This window comes from Halichoeres trimaculatus, unplaced genomic scaffold, assembly GCF_033239565.1.
Source record: "Halichoeres trimaculatus isolate MK-OKI-2021-1 unplaced genomic scaffold, fHalTri1.1 fHalTri1_scaffold_14, whole genome shotgun sequence".
NCBI lineage: Eukaryota > Metazoa > Chordata > Actinopteri > Labriformes > Labridae > Halichoeres > Halichoeres trimaculatus.
In genome coordinates this window covers 26,090,774-26,109,805 of record NW_027437192.1, presented here as the reverse complement: position 1 = coordinate 26,109,805, position 19,032 = coordinate 26,090,774, and the positions used below count along the sequence as shown (strand labels likewise).

General features: G+C 40.3%; 3 protein-coding genes across 3 annotated transcripts; 2 read left to right on the top strand and 1 right to left on the bottom strand.

Moving 5' to 3' along the window:
• Positions 1–1,114: 1,114 nt before the first annotated feature.
• irx4b (iroquois homeobox 4b) lies at positions 1,115–3,713 on the top strand. The gene is made up of 6 exons (XM_074687392.1): positions 1,115–1,404; positions 1,660–1,833; positions 2,129–2,241; positions 2,439–2,595; positions 2,761–2,914; positions 3,023–3,713. The coding sequence occupies exons 1-6, from the start codon at positions 1,360–1,362 to the stop codon at positions 3,571–3,573; spliced, it is 1,194 nt and encodes a 397-aa protein (XP_074543493.1). The 5' UTR covers positions 1,115–1,359; the 3' UTR covers positions 3,574–3,713.
• A 6,774-nt stretch (positions 3,714–10,487) lies between these two features.
• ndufs6 (NADH:ubiquinone oxidoreductase subunit S6) lies at positions 10,488–14,231 on the bottom strand. The gene is made up of 4 exons (XM_074687698.1): positions 14,043–14,231; positions 13,687–13,740; positions 13,107–13,229; positions 10,488–10,643 (listed from the first exon to the last, which is right to left on the bottom strand). Exons 1-4 carry the CDS (start codon positions 14,184–14,186, stop codon positions 10,575–10,577), a joined length of 390 nt encoding a protein of 129 aa, XP_074543799.1. The 5' UTR covers positions 14,187–14,231; the 3' UTR covers positions 10,488–10,574.
• Positions 14,232–16,235: 2,004 nt separating this feature from the next.
• Positions 16,236–16,607, top strand: mrpl36 (mitochondrial ribosomal protein L36). Its single transcript, XM_074687317.1, has one exon. It carries the CDS (start codon positions 16,236–16,238, stop codon positions 16,605–16,607), a length of 372 nt encoding a protein of 123 aa, XP_074543418.1.
• Positions 16,608–19,032: the final 2,425 nt, after the last annotated feature.

The following is a 19,032-nucleotide window of genomic DNA, read 5'->3' as shown; positions in this document are numbered from 1 at the left end:
AGAGTTCTGAGCAAAAATCTCCTTCCTTTCTTTCTCAAAATCCAATCACTGATCTTGATTTTTCTCACTGGCTTATTGTCTCAATAGATTAATTGTTAATGGAGCAGCAGTGTTTTTAAAATTTACTTCTTAAACAAGGGAACTTATTTGAAAAAAAGAAGGTTTATAGACAATAAATATGTCAATAAAGAAAATTAGAGATTAAAAACTCCACATGTCAAGTTCATGTGGCTCATTGCTGACCTCTGAAGCATGAATAACATTTCTGTTCAGCCCCTGACTCCTCTGCTCTCTCCTCCTTTCAGCACCTTTAAATTAGGCCTGACATTTCTGCACAAATGTATGTAATTTCATTTCATTTAAGATCACAGACTCCTCTCACGACCCTTTATCTAGACCCCAGCCTCCTATAAGAAAAAAATGACTACTTAAAGGAGAAAACATTTTCACTATGCAAGGGTAACGACTTCATTAAAAACATGACAAGCTATTCAGTTGGTAAAGGTGCTTACTCAAGGGAATGCAGAGTGTTTATTCTTTGATTAATTTGCTCGGAGGAGACCTGAAACCTCCCCACTCATGAATGCGTGGATGACAGGGAGATTTCTCCGTGGTGACAAGTTATCTAAACTACAGGGCAAAACGATTATGCTAATATCAGGTTGTAGTCATCAATCATCTCGTGTCAATGGGGTGCCAAGGCATCACGTTCCCTGTCCCCCTCTGGCCATAGCACTGTGCGTGTGCGTGTGCGTGTGAGTGTGTGAGAGTGTGTGTGAGTGTGTGTGCCTTGAAAGGAAAATTGATCTCATTCTCATTACGCCTGGGGATTGCTGTGGGTGCGTGGGGAGTTGCACTTGCGCTTGGGTGGAGCTGTTCTCCCGGAGAAGAGAGCTGCGAGAAAACTAGGAGGGTATCCATTGGGCGGGTTTCTTCATCTTGATCTGAGAAGCGGGACACACACGTTGAGTCCGAGCTGACGTCACACACGGACGCACCTTAAAACCAAAGAGCGCACCACAAGGAGATGCGTGGCTCGATCGGGCACACATACACTCACTTTGGATTGATAGACCGCGGGGATACAGTCTCAGATGAAGCAGGTTAACAAGGCGGAGCTATGTGGGATGCGAGGAACTACCTTTAAAGAGTGTTAACTGCGCGCATATCATGAAAGTGCTGAGTAAAAAAAGCTGTTCCTCTCTTTGATTTAGCTGGTGGATTATAATTTCAAATAGAAAAAAATAAATAATTGAAGTTGGCTGAAAACTTTGAGGTGCTGTCGGTGGAAGAAGTTCAGCACGGATGCTGTTGGAAGAGTCTGCGCTCCCGCTTCCGTCTCTCTGATCTCTTTGAATCATGGCTTACACCCAGCTGGGATACTCCTACCCCACCACACCCCAGGTACAGTCAGTGTTTTAGTCTGTTAAGTTTTTGGACAAAGATATGTATAAAGTTTTTCCTTTTTTTTCCCCAAAACAACATAATATCTGAGCTCCTAACAATTAAAATTTGTATGAATTTGGTCTCAAGACTTATGTTTGAAACAAGTCTTGATGGGCAATGATAAAATAACTTTATACCGGTGGAAAATTTGTAGCAGAAACCTTATTCATTTATTTATTGGTAATGATATAATGTTTGATTTTCTTGCCAAAGTTTTTGATGGCCTCCAGCTCTCTGTCTGGCTGTTTGGAGCCGGGAACACCTCCGTCACACCCGGGCCATCAGCTCAACTCAAGCCCCGGCTCTGGAGTCTTCAGCGGCCCGTATACAAAGAGCCAAAGTTACGCTAATACCTGCGCAAGCGACGCCACTGCTCTTTATAGCAGGGTGAGTTTCAATTTTTTTTTTTAGCTTATTTGTTTTATATTTTTCCATCTGCAGCAAAATGCTTAATTTCTTGTCTTTATCAAATGTGAATCCTCAAAATCGAAAATTGCTCATGTCATGAAATGTCATTCAGCAGAATTTATCATTTTGGTGATGGGCCTGAACGTTTCAGATTTCTTTTTAAGTTAATTTTAATCATGTAAAGTTAGTTTTGCAGTGCAGTGTGCCATCAGACAAGACTGTTTGAGGGGTTTTTACACAGCTAGTATTCATACCAGTTATTTGTCATTTTCAGGGACCATCAGATCACAAGAGCGGAGCTGCATCAGTGCCTGTGAGAACACCTCAGACCCCTGCCTACTATCCCTATGAATACAGCTTCGAACAGTATCCCTACGACAGATACGGGTATGCACAGATTTAGCTTTCAAATTAAACTCTATTTTTGTATTCAAAACTTTCAGATATACATTTATTCTCTATTTTGCACTTACACGTTTCGACACTAGTAATACATTAATTCAAATAAAATGACTCTTAAAGGGAAAAGGCCTTTAGCATGAGTCCCTATCCTCGTACTATTTGACAGCCTTTTACTTCCACAGGTATTCCTGCTCCGATGGCGCTTCTCGTCGTAAAAATGCAACCAGAGAGACCACCAGCACGCTTAAAGCTTGGCTCCAGGAGCACCAGAAGAATCCTTATCCCACAAAAGGAGAGAAGATCATGCTTGCGATCATTACCAGGATGACGCTCACACAGGTAAGATTTCATCAAGTCAAGTGGCCAAGTGAAAATGCATCACTCCTTGTGATATCTTTATTTATTCAGAGATGTCTCACACACCTTCCATATAGATATAGTTTTTTCCTCATCCTGATTGTTCAGTTTGATGTTGATTTCTGAGCTCCTTGCTTCCTCCCTCAGGTTTCAACTTGGTTCGCCAATGCACGCAGGAGGCTGAAGAAGGAGAACAAGGTGACATGGTCACCGCGGGCTTGTAAAAGCTCCGATGACCGAGGCTGTGATGATGACAGCGACGAGGCAGAGAAGCCTCTAAAAGCAGACAAAGACCATCCAGGTAAGCAGTGTTTAAATGAATCATATCAGCACTTTTTGCTTGTTTCCATGTTTGCTCCAAGTATGACTGATGTAACTGACGTAGTGTGATCTGCATCCCTCTCTGCAGACCTGCAGAGTGACCTGGAGGACTTTGATCTGCTGGAATCAGACGGCTCTGACTGTGAACGGAAGCCACAGTTTCGACCCAAGGACAAGAATGCAAACCCAAGCACAGACCCCTCACGTGGACACTTCACACACAACCCTGATACGCTGCTCAGAAAAGAGGGATCATCTTCAGACTGCTCTGAACTCTCACCGGGCCAGCAGCAAAAACATGACCTTTATCCCAATCCAGACCCCAGAAGTACAGACACTAAGCCCAAAATCTGGTCCATCGCTCACACTGCTGTGTCTTTGGACGGCAGGTTGGATCCAGAATACCCTCCCTGCATGCTGGCATCCTCTGGCTCTGGGTATCCATCAAACATGGCGCTGACCAAAGCAGACAGACAACAAGAATCACCCGTAGCATCACTCAAAGAATGGGTGGACGGAGTTTTCCATGGTCCTTCTTTCCATCAGGTCAAACCAGCTGACGTGTGGAAAGGTCTGAATGACTCTGACAGCAGAACAAAGGGACAGTCCTTTGAAGTGACCAGGGCGATGCCTTTGTAGTCCAACAGACACGCTCAGAGGAAGGTTTAAGAGACTGCTTGGTTCGGGACACAAAGTCAATATGTGTGTTATGGCTTGACCAGTTGACTGTTCACGATGGTCCAGCCCCTCTTTGTTCATGTTTGCTATCATGTCTGTCTATCCGCCACTCTCACATGACATTTACAGTAAAACATGGACTGTTAGACACAAGCAGTCTTCTTGCCTCTGACGAACAACCATCCGTTTTTCCTGCTGGCTCAGTCAACAAGCTCCAGCTAGCTAATCCAGTTACCATGTAACTAAAGCATTGCATCTTTTTGTTTCCAGCTGAAAAGAGGTTCTAAATGTGCAAGTGGTGCTGAAATGAACCTGATGGGATCAGACTAGAGCTTTGAGCCTCATGTTAGTTTGTACTCATCAGTGTTGAAGACATGGAGGCTTTTAGGACGGAAACCAACTGATGTATGAGTCAAATCTTAGGGCATTACCTCTTATCCAGAAAGAAAAGGGAAAAGCTGCTAAATAACAAAAACCAACCCAACAGATTGAATTGGAGTAAACTGGCCTCTTCTTAATCTGGATTGTACAAAAAAAGTAATAATGTATTGTTGATGAGCAGGTTTCTATTACAGATCGGAATCCAAACAGGGTGAGCAGGACCCAGGAGAGGTGTTGTGTTACTCTGAATGCTTTACAGTCTGCTCACCGTAAATTATTCCACTTATTAAATTGCTACGACTCAGTGGCAGACTGGGACTGAAAAACAGCCCTGGACTTTGACTCGGCCCGGCCCTCAACAAAGGGACATGTCCCCTGCACGCCCCTGCCCCCCCCAGCAGCACTGGGGGGGCAGGTATTCTCCAGAACGTCCAGATGACCAGTCCGCCCCTGACGTTATTAATTAAAAAAAAAAACAAAAAAAAAAAACGCTTTGACCACGGGCCGGTTAGGGTCTGAAATAGACCGGCAAAAGTCCCGAATTTCCCAATGGCCAGCCTGCCCCAGCTGCTACTTACAAAAAGGTAAATTTCAACAAACATTGGTTTTGAATTTCTTTTTCTGATTTAAAAATTTGGATTTCTTTCTTTGAAAATGGACTGTTGCTCTAAGAGCATGAGTCACTGAAAGACTGTGCTACAAAAACTGTTCAAATGAGCCAAATCCTCTCGTTATTAGGAATTAAGCAGGGTTTAAACTGCTGCATAAATTGATGCAGTAGCTGACAACATGGGTCTATGTAGACTTTAAACCAATCAAACTTAAATTAAAATGCGCCAAATCAAAAAACTTTCCTAAAACACAGGCCTTTTACAACACAGAAGCCCATGCTCATAGCCTGACACGCACCTCCTCTACACTACATGTCCAAAACATCACAGACAGCGAGCCCTGTGATTGGTCTGTTGGACAGGATTGTGTTGCCTGAATTTATTTTTGGTGGAGTTGATCTTCTCCAGCATCTCCTCTGTACAATGCCTGGTAATACTTGCTGTAAGATATATGGCAACATGTCTCAGCCTCAGTAAAACATAAAACACTCTAAGTTGCAGTGAGAAAAGCAAGAAGAAGATGTTGCGGGATCATAAACAGACAATCTGATGATCGTACAGACTGCAATGTCTTTATGTGCTTTTGCTGAGTTTGAAGAAGTGTGCAGTTGCCACAATTACGGCGTAGGATCAACGCAGAGGTGTATACCAGGCTTTATGTGCGAAAGTGGAGCAGACACAGGAAAACAAGTTGCAACTCTTTGTGTTGTTGGTGTCGGCAGTCTATTCTAGAGTGAATTCCCCTCTAAATTCAAGAGTTGCTTATTCTTCACCCTCCATGTAGACACTATAAAATGAGTTAATTAAGCTGTGATCTCACACAGTAAAGGGACATTTTTTTAAATGAGCTGTTGTAGATCATATCAAACTAAATATTCCCTCTGATAGCAAAGCATATCATGATGAACAGGACTATACTTATCTGAGCAGCAGCTTCTCCTTTCTCATTTTGACTTTTTTTTCTCTGTCCCCAAGTTCTGTTCAGGCTTCATGTGCCTTCTTCAGTTTAGCACATTTCAACCCTCAGTTTTTTGTCTTTCTTTACTTTTTAAAGTCTTTATTGTTGGTTACTCCATTATGTACAAACAGACCTCGAAATAACTGGACTTCTTTTAGCAGACTGATACGAGGGGTTGATGTGAGTCAGTAAATCAGTCATCTGCGTCTATTTGGAAAATTTGAAATTTAAACAATCTCTAAGCATTTTCACTGTGGTCCCATCTTTGTTGAGGAGGCACCCACATTCAGTCAATAACTCAACATGTAGTTTTGGGTTCATCAGTTAACCAGCAAGTAAAAATGAATCTCTGACGTGTAATTGTCCTGCCTCTGAACTTACAAACTGCTACAGCCCGTTACTGATCAACTGTCTGAAAGCAAACAAGTGTCACTTCACATTTTCCTTCAGCAGGGTTTGTATGATTCCACACATGAAAAATATACCGTATTGTTCACATGCACTATAGTCTGCACTGAGCCACGAATAAAAGAAGCAGTATTCTGTAGCACGGTGCTTTCTCTGAGTGTGTCCTTACATTAGCCGCCCTCTGTGCTGCAGCCACAGATCTCAGATCAGATCCGATGATACGATCTGTCCAGGAACAGTGAAATATAGCAAAGCTTGTGCGTGTATGAGGCTAAGTGTTTGTGTGCGTGTGTGTGTGTGTGTTTCGAGGGAGTGAAAAAGGGGGAAGTGGATGGTATTCAGCCGTGACTAATGGAAACACACAGAGGAGGCTGCTGCTAAATTGTTAAATCGATGCCACTTCCACCTCGGCTCCGGATATAGCTGCAATCAACGATGCGTCTCTTTTCATTAGACAGCTTTTGACTCTGTCAACCTGGGACTGCTCAAAAAAAACACAACCGGTATAAAATGCTTCATAAAAACTATGAGTATTCTAAGTGTTGCATGTTTATCCACTTGAGTAAGTTTTTAATCAAATCAAAACTTAGACAATCACTGATTAAAACAGAAATATGACTGGTAAGACTAATATTCAATGTTTTATGAAGGATTTATTCCCTTAAACTTTCAACTATTTAGCAGCAAAACATTTAACCAAACACTTTTTAAAACAAAGAAAACAAGATGACTTTTTTTTCCTCCCAACCCCGTCTTTCTCTTCCTGTTTTCGATTTAGGAAGAGTGATAAAGTATTTATCACAACAGAGGAGGGATCTGCCCCGGCTTTGTATGGAATTAACCATTTCAGATTAAATAATTCAGGATGAATTCAACCGAGAATTTCATTCTGTTTCTGCCTCATAAATAAGTCAGATCTGAGATGATAAATAATGACATCTGACTTCTTTTTTTCTGGAAAGTTCTCTTTCTCGCACTTTGCTGTTTGACAGGATCCCATCCCTGCTGGCTGCAGATAAATATATATTTACATTTTTCTCACATTAATGACTCAGATTTGAAGGGTTTAAACTAACACAGAGATGAATTTGACTTTCAGACGGCAGGAGGAAGTGTCACGAAGAATAAAGAATGTCACTCAGATAAGAGGTTGAGCCGATGCTGAGTGGGGCTAAGAGATATAAGGCTTCACTTGTTCTCACCTTCAGCTGTGTGAAACATGACGTGTCTCTGGGAGAGAGCTGGAGGTAAAACAAAGTTTGAATATGTTCATGTAATTTCACTATTCATGGAGGGTCAACCTGAGGATTTTGCTCTACACTTTTCTTTTACAAATGAATTTTTCCAGATAAAAGTACTCAGTTCTTTCAGGATAGTTTGAACAATTTGAAAACATAAAACTACATCAAATGCAGGAGATTTTACAAACAGTAGTAGGCCTAAACTAAGCTTCAGTATAAACAAATGAGAGTTAAATTAAATATAATAATGATAGATGATTTTCTTTTAGGTGCTTCTTGATTTTGCCATTTTACACCAGCCAGTTGTGGTTTCTCATTTTTCTCCTGTGCTGGTTTGTTCGGTTTTTAGGGCTTTTATGATTCAAATACCTCCCTGCAGTCAGTAGAATTAAAAAAGAAAAAAATATATATAAGATTTACTCACAGTTTAGTAGTTGAAATTAATGACCTGAATTTTGTAAATAATTGTAATTGATAATTTTTTCCACACACTTATTATGGCAAATTTAAGGGAATCAACACAACCTACATGTGGGAAATTCGGGTTAAACAAATGTCCATCGCTGCTGTTTTTTCAAAATAAAATCAACAGTCCCTTCAAAAACGCGTTAAGTTGTGTGACCTTTAAAATAAGTGAGAATTCATTGCATGCGACCATCAAAGCTGGGAATAAGACAGTTTTTGCGGTTGGCTAACATTCCCTGCGTGTAAGGGTGACCATCTATTGTTTCTTTCACCTCACTCTCTCAGTCTGACCCCATCAGATTCTTCCCTCCACTTGTCTCACCTCACCTCTTCCTGCTCTTTACACAAAGCAAGCCGCTCAAGCATCAGTCTGACATGAAGGCCCGCTCCCTGCAGGGGCCGCCTCGTATTGTTCAGCCTCGCACTGTTTCTGTTCCTGTACAGGAATGTTAGAGCTGTGTTTACTGGTTACATCACCAGAAAGTTTTATGGCTCAAAGGACTTGCGGGAACATTGACACAGGTGTGATGGAGAAAAGTACTTTTATCAAGTCAGAAAGAAACCTTTTTGGATCACTCTGAGATTTTCAATGGAATGTCGGCACAAGAAGTATTGACAACTTCAAATTGCTCGTCTCTGCACCCTGTCTGACACCTATTCCCTTTCAACACTGTCTGCGTCTCTGTCGCACACTCTCACTCACACACACTGGCGCACACACACACACACACACACACACACACAGATATCCACAAAGTTAAGTCTGAGTCTCTTGTGTCTTGTCACACACACTTTGGTTTCCGGGGCTATCAAAGTGCTGAGTGCAAACTCTCTCTCCTCCAAAAACTGTCACATGTCACCAGAGGTGTCTCGCTCCCTGTGGTAACCCTCTGAGCTCCTGGCACAAGAACAAGTCATTATTTCCATGGTAAAGGTCAGAAGCTCTGTCACCTGACTCTAAAGTGGAGCTGAGTGGAGCCGCCTCGAGACATTGACCAAAGGTCAGTTTCCTGTTTTGCCTCTCGTACAGTAAGTGTGGATTGCGGAGGACGGGCAGCTCCCAGATCAGCTCATGAGCTCCTCTTGGTCACGGCAGCTCCCAGAACATGGCGCTTCAGATAATTGGCTGCAGGGAGCTCCATAATGAGCCTAAGGGTGTGTAATATGACACATCTTTGAGAGGAGAATTATTTTAATAGGGCAATTACAGCATCAAGGTGGATGTTTTACGCAAAGTAAATGATTGTTTTGGATGAGCTATGATAAGTACTCATTGACATTTAACTATATCATATACTGTGTGGCCCTGTGGTGAGGATAGATGTGATATGATTTGGTGTTTTCCTGATCATTCTGACTCAAAGGTAGGGTCATATCATGCTCTCAAGTTGTGTTTGCACCACAGCGTTGATTTAACATTTAAAGTTAAACCATAAATAAGTCAATGATCAAATTGTCTGAGTTTATCGGGGGGATCTAGAGATACTTCACACACCGACTGAGATGTTGAAGAATAATCTATCTTGCTGGCTGATGCATTTAATGGAAGTGAATTATTAAACAGTGCAGTTTAATCCAGAAACACAGCACTGTTTAATTCAGAGCGATTCATATGCTCAGTTTCATCTGAAGACGATGCCTCCGGCAATGCCTCTAACTCAACCAACCAACCACCACCTCTGAACCACTCAGTCTTACCAACCGCAGGAGCAGCCAGTCAGCTCTCTGACAGCGACCCAGCCTCATTTTAACAATGCACCTCTCTCCCCTTCAATCATCCAAAGTAGTCTGACTGTAGATAAGGTTAACTACAGCGTAAGCCTCACTTCAAGAAGTCACCAGGGCCAATTATATCAGCCTGACTACTCTTCCCAACCTGAGCTCCATGGTGTGGAAAATGCGGCTCCACTAGCTGCATCACTGGGGACAGAACAGGCTAGTGCTGTCTGGAGCCGGAGCCCAGCGCAGGCCAATTTGGCTTGCATAGGTCTATGGAGACTACGTCTAATGAAATATATATATGATCTTCTTCAAACATGTATTGTTCTGCGCTGCTGTGTCTCCTGCTGGCTCCCTCCTGATGACTTCTTGACGAGGCAGAGCGAGGCTCAACACTGCAGATTGTGTGGGCCCAGTGCACAAGGAATGCCGAGTTTCTCTCAGTGCTGCTGGAGTTCACCGCAGAGACGATCAATAATCTTTCAAAGAAGTTCAGAGCACTGGTATCAGATGTGGCTCTTTGTGTATTTGAACGGACAAGTGAGATAAATTTAGATCTTAAAATATCAACAACGCAGATTTTTTTTTCTACCAGAGTACAACTTCCAGCAGATATTTTTCAGACCAGCTGCATGTTTATAACTGACAGCTTGTAAAAAATAAACTCCTTTGGTTTAAACTTTGATAAAAACATGATGTTCAAAGCGTGCACGGACTGATCAGTGCAGCATTACGAATCCATCTGCAGGACGCTGCTGACCTCTGCCTGTGAAGGAAGGAAACTGCATCAAGTGAATCAAACTAGATGCAGCCATCCTACAGGCTTGAGTCTGGTACTGAGAGCGACCCCTCCTCTTCATGTTTTACACAGAATTAAATTAAGTCACCTTCATTTGAAATTTTGATTAAAGGTCCATACATACAGAGCAGAAAGCTCTTCACAAGTGTTGTCAATATAAACCAAAATGTGTGAAAACTTTGTACAAACCCTTTTAACAGAGTTAATGAAGCACTAATAAATACAGAGGTGTAATGTGTAAGAGGGTTGTGGACAGATGTATTAACTTGATATTGAATACAACAAAACAAACAAACATATCACTCTCCGATGAAGAGACGGCATATACTTTATTAACTAATGTGTAATTTATACAGAGAAGCAAAGATGAAAGAAAGGATTTAGTGGTTGTGCTTCTGCTTGAACTGTAATCCACAGTAGCCACATGTGCCCACTTTAGTATCTTTATCCTGGAAAAGAGAAGAAAAAAGATGAGGAAAAAGGTAAGTAGTCTGCTGTCGTTAGGAATAGCAATTTCATTATTTTACAACAAAAATATGAGAGATGTTTGGCTCAGCTTTTTGTAGCCCTGATTCCATTTTTTAAATATCAAATATCCAATGTCTAATTCACGTAACCAAGTCTGGGACCCATGAACTGGTGTGCCTGCTCTGAGGCATGCTTAAAGGGGCTGTGAGGAGTTTCTGAGTGATCTTGAAAAAGTCTGTCTTCTAGATATCTGCCTGATCATAATTCACACTTTAGAATGAGATTATCCGCACCAATATAGGTTATTTAGAAAAGCTACTTCTTAGCTTCCCAATCTGGTCGAGCAGGACTGGATTGATTTACGACATGTCCAAGGCTTTATAACAACATCACGTCAGCTGACTAAGTTTTGTAGTGAGAAGAGAGATCTGTGTTTTTCTTTGGTCGAAACGATTTTTGTGATTAATTTTGTAGTGATGGTGGACACTGGAGCTGAACCGTCAGACAGAAAATGGAAAAAGAGTAGAGGAAAGCTAAACAGCATGAGCTAATGGCTAAAACACAGGACAGCACAGGACATAACAAGGATTTACTAAGACTACCCATTACTGACATGTATCAGAGCACCGGACTGTCAGTAGCACTAAATACAGACGGCTACTAAACTAGGGTACAAAGTGACGGTGTTTTCTTGATGTGACATTTCAAACCGTAGTGCTGCTTAACTGTTAATAAATACCTTACCTTGTCACGTTGTATCCGGTAAGAAACGTTTTTCTGATTCGATCTCCATTTATTTCCAAAACAAACGCACACCTCATTACAGTGTGCGTGAGACTCCGGGCCAAAAGGTGGCGCTGCAGTCCAAATAAAAGTCTTCCTCACAGCATCTTTAAATCTGAGGCTGCTCCGAACATAACTCTCATGGAACGGCTGCGTCAAGTGGTAATGTTACAAGAAAAGAGTCATAAACTACACAAGGCAAGCATTATTACTTTGAGCTTCGATAAGTCAGAATGCCCTTTTGAAGGGACAGATCAGAGGAGCAGCCTGCAGCTGCCCAAACTTTAATAAGAAATACAGAGCATCTTGGGAAATTTTTTTAAATGTAATTTTATTTTAGACCAGGAGCTGACCTTTTGATAACCTCCCGTATGATATATCAGCATTTATCAAAGTTTGCCTGAAAATAAGTCTTGTTTTTCATAAAATATCTTAATTCTCACATGCACATAATGCGATACTATATTTACTGACCTGGATTACCCCCAGCTCAAAGCAAAGGAAACAATCCAGGTGTATCAATACTGTGGGACAAATATCTAATGGAAAACTAGTATGTTGTCAAAGACTGTGCTGTACAGTTCCAGTCAGGCAGTATGTAAATGTATGAAGTATGAAATGTAATGTCAGGAAGAAAGGACATACCGTGGATCAAGAGCACAAAGTTTGTTGCTTCAGCAGAGCAGCCTGTTAGTGAGCCCTGCATGTTAAGTTTTTAGATGTTGTATCAAGTTGTCAGCATTGAATTCAACGTTACTGCTACTGCCTTGGTAAACTGCATACCAGTTTTAGTGTGGCTGGAGTTGAACATCAGTTTCATGTTTAACATTGTATCATTTTCTCATTAAGCATTTAAAGAGTTAGGAGAAGAGTTGGGAGCATGCTTGGCTAGGGATAGGTACCGAGTTAGGTACTTTTATAGGGACCAACCAAATTTGGTTTGTAGTACTGAGTACCAATCCTTGTAAAATCAAATGGCACCATGTTTCAGTATCTAAACACCTTGTGACTGTGAGGGAGTGAGACAGCAGGCGATTTTCCATGCTGGACATGAACACAGCATTGCAAGTTTATATATTAAGAAATTAATATACTAAATTGAAAAACTTTGTGATTTTATTACGAAATAAATTACAAACAAAATTGCAGATACCGATTGCCAGGTACCAGGCATTGGTACTGTATCGTTTAAAGTATGAAAGGTACCCATCCCTATGCTTGGCTACTCTTGGTTATTAACGCTCAGCTGCAAATTGTGCTCAGTGATGCAAGATGTAAATGACCAGATGAGATGATTGGTTCAAAAGGTGATCATTAAAAAATGCCCAGGTCAGCTCAGACTAAAGACTGATGGTGGAAAATGTACCCAACTTTATTGAGTTAATAATTTTACTATGAGAAACACCATACCAAAACCATAAACATGCAGACAGCATGTTTATGCAGCCTCCCAGTATTCAGCATGTTTGGATGTCATTGTGTATAAAACTGCTCTTAGTAAAGGCACTATACTTTAAAACATCCCACACACTGATACTGCTGTGCATTTAGATATTTAGATATTGTTTATAGGCTTCAAAACTTTCAAGCCTTGGAAGCGAATACTCTCTAAATTGACTTTTTCTAACCATTGGAACATAGGAGTGTTATAGGGCTCTAACCAGGTTGATGTAGACTTTTGGATGGCCCAGGGCTCCTCCACCACCATCGCAGGACACCACTCTGGCTTCAATGTCAGTCACTGGCTCCTCTGCCACCAATTTGATGGCAAAATTCGGATTCACCTGAGACATTCAAAGCAATATTGGTAAATGAAATGATGTGAACGAGGAAAAAAGCTGAGATTAGATCTAAGTTCTGACGATTACAATCAATGTGTACAATTTATTCACATTCCAGCATTCCTCTGTTTTTTTTTTTAAAGGCATACAAGAGGTGAGTTAATACGTTTTCGCAATTACAAACCAACCAACACATTACAAAGTTTGCTGAAGCAATGTAAGAAGTGAGATGTGTACAGGTCTGAGCTGAAACTGATTTATCCTGCATCACTTTAAAAGTTTTTGTAGGAAAACAAGACTTTAAAAGTTTGAAAAATGAAAAAAAAAAAAAAAAAAAAACTTTACCCACATTTGTAGGTTGAGCTTTGTGGATGTTATTACTTTAAGCACAACAAGATGTGACTTAAATTAAGCAAAGTATAAATACGCACATGTCAAACTTCTTTTAGTTTCATCTTACCTCCTTCTGTCGACCAACGAATCTGGCTCTCCTGTGGTCTTTTTCATCATACACCTAAGTTAATAAAATACACGTCATTTAAGGTAGACCGCACAAGTGGTACACAGCATCCCATACAAGTAGTGGACTTGGGTCTCGGAGTAAGTAAAAATGCATCAACTATTTTTTTCTAAACTAGAATATATTCAGTGTTACAATCTAGGACTGAAAATGAAATATTAAAAATACATTGCATTGAGGGTTGTCTGATAATGGCCTGACTTAACTCTTCGGCTGCTCCTGCGCCAGGCTAAGCTAGCGTTAGGATATGCAGGGATAACACAATGACAGCCCCTGGAGAACGTTCTGGAGCTTACCTGTCCGGTGTGAGTTACTGTCTCACCGGTACCGGAGACTTGCAAGCTGTATCGCTGAAGGGGTACAGCAGTGAGCTTCAAAGGTGACGCGAGCACCTTTACATTTTTATTGAAGGACAGAAGTCTACCCACCACAGCCGCCATGTTTACAACATACAATCTACCCAAGCTGCATTGCAGGCTACGCAGGCATTTGTTGTCTACTATCCCCGAGTTTTGCCTATCAGGTTCCTAATTACTACTATTGCGCATCAATTCCTGTAAGTTTTCTGGATAAGTCCTTAGATTTTATCAAATTTAACTCAAATTAGGTGAATTCATACACAATATTTGAAGGTTGAATCCGCCAAATGCACGAGAAATAACATTTCATCAGGGCAGAAAAAATCTCAAAGCCAGTACCGAGGGCAGAAATACACTCTGCGCTCGACTCGCACCGGAAGTGTTTGTATCACTGCTACAGGCGAAGCACAGCGGTTCTGGTGCGGTGGTTAAAATTCAATTTCAAGGCCATAATCTTCGATTTATACCGTCGTTGGTGCTGCAACGGTATGTTAGCATTTTTATGATTTCGTGAGAAATGTTTGTCAGGTCAGAGACAAGTGTAAGTGGGATATTCAGACCTCGTGCTAGCCCGATTAGGTCAACTCAAGTCTCCTTGGAACGTATCACAGCTAACGTTCACTAGCATTTAGAAGTGCTTACATGTGTAACTGTTTTCAGGTGCTAAATTTAGTTTTTAAGTTTTACTACATCAATTCATGACTTTGTCTGGAAACAGGTGCTGAAAAAGTTCATTGTTTTTAAATGTTTCCAGAGGCATGAGGGCGCAAATATTACGTTTTTTTTTGTTTGTTTTTAGCCGAACTACGTTTTTTAATCATTCAATTAACACCACATTGTTCTTTAAAATAAAATTTAGAGGGATACTTCCTTATTTTGTGAATTTCTGATACAAATAAGAACATTTAACCACAATACACGCAAACGTAAAGAGCTTAGATCATCCATAAATGGATGAAAGGCATTCTCAATTCATAAATAGCTCTGCAATGGCTTACAGGAAATTATAAGCTTGTCCTCTCAGAATATTCAAGTAACCCAATCACTGATAATTCCCATTAAATGCAATGCAAATGAGTTTATCTGGAAGTTAATGTGTAGTTCATGGTTAAATGGAAGCTTATCTATCTATCTATCTATCTATCTATCTATCTATCTATCTATCTATCTATCTATCTATCTATCTATCTATCTGATTCAGGTACCATCTAATATAAGCTTTATATTGCAATATGGAGATGTATCAGCCACAATATTACCTGTTGTGAACTTAATCGGACTGGATGTTAGTGCATCAAAGGCAACAACATATTCCTTTAGCATTTCATATATCAGAGGAAATTCACTATAAGTTACAAGATTTCAGTTCCTTTACCTTTACCAATACCTGTTAAAACTTTGCGCTCATTATCTATTAGGATTGTTGTACCATCTGCAAATTGACAGCAGCTTGCCAGTTATGATAGTTATGAAACTTTGCCATCATAACACTGTAGTACATCACATCAGGAACTCAGACTCTCCCATATCCTATGCTCAAAGTAAACGATTACAGGTTCAAAATATTGGCAGACTTTAACAATATAAACAAAAACCCATGTAACAAAATATTAAGACCCCATCATCACTTTTTTATTCTGTCCTCTACCGTGCAACCCCATCTGCTTGTCTTTATCTCTCTGTCTTTACTTACAAAAGCCTTAGAAAACTGCATGAAAGAAAATAATAAGATGCAGACATTATGACCTACAGGTGCAGTGTAGAGAAAGATATGAACTGAAGTTACACCTTTACACAAAGTCGTTACTTTAGAAATGTGGCAAGGTAAGTATGAAAACGATGTGTGAGGTAGTGATTCATGGAATAGTTTTCGCTGTACAGTGCATACCTTGGGTGTATACTGCTGTATGAAAAATATTTGTGGAATGATTGCTTTTACAAAAGCTGCACCACCTAACACTGGATGAGTGAGTTTTTGTTGTGGCCCTTCAGTCGAAGTCAAAGATGCCCATTAATCATATCATTATTTTTATAATCTAACAAGAAACAATGCAGCTGTGAGGAGGAAAACACATTGACTGTTTTTGCTTAATATCATCTCTGTTTGTCTCACTCTGCAGCTCGAGCACCATGACGCCCCTTCTCCTGAAGCACCTTGTTAGCGCTGTATCTCGCCAGGTGGCCAACATGAGCCGGTTAAACCTGACCTCAACGTCGCCAGCAGCCAGTGTGTACAGAAGTTTCTACACCCTCACCACAGCTCCTCGTGCCCTGTTCCCGTCGTCAGTGAGGATCAGCTTCATCCAGCCCCCCTCGTCTTCCTCCTCTGGATCACCTCTGTTGAAGGAGTGCCGTCATCTTCCGTGGGTCCAGCCCTTTGGAGGGATGAAAACAAAGACAGCCCTGAGGAGGCGCTGTAAAGACTGTTTCTTTGTTCGACGGAGAGGACATTTGTATGTGTTTTGCAAGACAAACCCGAGACATAAGCAACGTCAGGGGTAAAATTAAGAATTATTGTGAAGTGTGTTCAGATAATGGATGCTTAAAAGAACTGTGCTGTAATAAAGATGTTTGGATGGAAAAAAGCCTAGCTGATTTCATAAATACACTCTTTACCTCTTAACAGCCTCTTTAAAAAATGTTTACTCAGTAAGGATCTCAATAACTTTCTGAAATTTATACATTTTAAATTGTGAATGTGGTTACTATGAGGTGGCACACTTCATGAATCAGGGCATAACTTCATCCTGTTCAATTCATGAGGGCAGTTGGCAATGTTTTACAGACCATCTAAATCCGTATTGACCACTGCACTGAACAGTTCAGTGTACGACATCAACCAAATTAAAATGTTTGTTCTATACACAACACTTAACACCATTACATTGATTTACTTTTGTTATGAACTGTTTCTCCTATACTTAATCTAACATAATGTTATCTTATTTGTCGTGACAGCCTGTTTGTATTCTTCTGCATGACAAAACACAAAAGCCATGACAAAAATTGATGATACTTAAATATATATATATATATTAAAAGTGATGACTTTGGACCTGACATCTTAAATTCATAAAAGAAGTAATGACACCAAAACATGATAATAAAAGTGATAGAGGTTGACTCGAGTCACTTGCTAGCTGTTTTTTCTGTTTATGAAAACATTTTTATTAATTATTATTATTCATTTATTAATTCTTCTGCATGACAAAGCCAAAACCTTTTAGCCTGCAACTCCTCAAAAAAGTGCAAGAGACATATCCCCCTGTTATGGGACCCCCCCACCCCCACCCCAAGGTCAGTGTTTTGTGGCCCCACAGAGGGTTAGGGTCCTGTTAACCTAGAGCTTGTACACAAAATAATTAAACAATATTACTAACTCTGGATAGAGTGTTGAAAGTCATCAAGCTCACACAATCTTCATGCTAAGCTAAAAATCTCCCTCCTTGGCTACCTTTGTGTCATTGTATCATTACAGGATGAAAAAACACCATTGACTGTAACATGCAGAGTGGAAGCAATGGAAACCTGAGTGGTATGAAATATGTTTGGCAACAAACACCAAGCCTACAACTGCCACCCTGCTCAAATAGGTTTTAAAGGTTAATGTTGACTGATGGAGGAGCGAGAGACACCTTTCCTGCTAGTGTGCGCTTGTTCCACTTTTTCCGCAAAATTTTTCTGTAATTACCTCCTAAGGGCACAGCAGAAAGGTGTTCACTCTGAAAATATTTCACAACAATATATGGTTAAGGACAAAATAGAGAAGAAAATGCTTTCTGTGTAACTTCAAATGTACATTATTCTACAATAAGAATCCCAGCCCCTGCCTGGTCATCATGAAAGACAGTCATCATGTGCAAACGAGTCATCTATGGCACTGATTAAATAAAAGAAGTCAGCCTATAAAACAGGCAGCTGCTGTGAACAAAAAGTGAAAGACGCTCAGGGGGACTTTATGGGCAGATTGCATAGACACAGCTCCATTTCAAAAGCACAGTGAGCCTCATGTCACACAAATCATTGTTGTCAAAGACACATTCCTCAGGCACATCTTTTCTAGGGTGTATCACAGCGTATAGGTGTTCTCCTCGTTTTTACCTTTTAAATTTGTAAAATAAACGCTATTTTTTTATTTCTTTTTTTTTGTTTGAACGTCTGTTACCAGAATTTTCTATTGTCACGAGGATGATCCCATCATTTTCCATTTTGTACAACATGCGTTTGCAGCTATGAAACGCTCTCATGAGACTTTTCTTGTTTATTTATTTGTTTATCAGGTTCTGTGATGATTATGTTGTTCTAAATAATAAAAATAATTTGCCCTTATTAAAATATTTTGTTGAGGTTTAATGTTACTGCTACGTACGCTAGACTCAAGTACGTGAGACACACGAGGATGTGGGTGTGCCTGCATATATCCGGTTTTCAGACTCATACTTTCAAAATAAAAGCTCGGGCAGTGTTGACAGTCCCCTGAATACTTTTGTGTAAAAAAAATATTTTCAATGTAAAAATGTAAGATAAGGGCTATTTATGGAGGTATTTTTCTATTGACTAAAACTGTAACTGATATAGTGCACATGGGTCTTCTGGCATGGGGAATTTGAATTACTTGTCCTTCTTTAGGTTTTTGTAGAAAGAGCCACACTATAAAACGGTTCAGAAAAGACACAGAGAGCCGCTAACGAAAAGAAGCCTCAAGAACCACATAGATACGTTAAACAAACAACCAAGCAGAAAGTTTAAACAACTACACAAATGCAAAAACATCAATCAAACAAACATTCATAAGACCTGACGGGATATTCTGCTGTCTGGTTAAACGATCTTACGTTTTTCTAGAGCCTTAAAAAAAATCAATACTCAGAGGACAAAATTGAAAATTCGAGTTTGAATGACAAAACTTTACATCTTTCTCTAAAAA

What these genes read in the sequence shown, in the direction of transcription:
- mrpl36 (XM_074687317.1), top strand. Translation starts at nt 16,236, where the DNA reads ATGACGCCCCTTCTCCTGAAGCACCTTGTTAGCGCTGTATCTCGCCAG.
- ndufs6 (XM_074687698.1), bottom strand. Translation starts at nt 14,186, where the DNA reads ATGGCGGCTGTGGTGGGTAGACTTCTGTCCTTCAATAAAAATGTAAAG. An exon ending in CAGTAACTCACACCGGACAG is followed by an intron (nt 13,741 to 14,042) that starts GTAAGCTCCAGA and finishes TTATTAACTTAG; the next exon opens with GTGTATGATGAAAAAGACCA. An exon ending in CAAAAGTCTACATCAACCTG is followed by an intron (nt 10,644 to 13,106) that starts GTTAGAGCCCTA and finishes TCTCTTTTCCAG; the next exon opens with GATAAAGATACTAAAGTGGG.
- irx4b (XM_074687392.1), top strand. Translation starts at nt 1,360, where the DNA reads ATGGCTTACACCCAGCTGGGATACTCCTACCCCACCACACCCCAG. An exon ending in CCACTGCTCTTTATAGCAGG is followed by an intron (nt 1,834 to 2,128) that starts GTGAGTTTCAAT and finishes TGTCATTTTCAG; the next exon opens with GGACCATCAGATCACAAGAG. An exon ending in AGCAGACAAAGACCATCCAG is followed by an intron (nt 2,915 to 3,022) that starts GTAAGCAGTGTT and finishes CCCTCTCTGCAG; the next exon opens with ACCTGCAGAGTGACCTGGAG.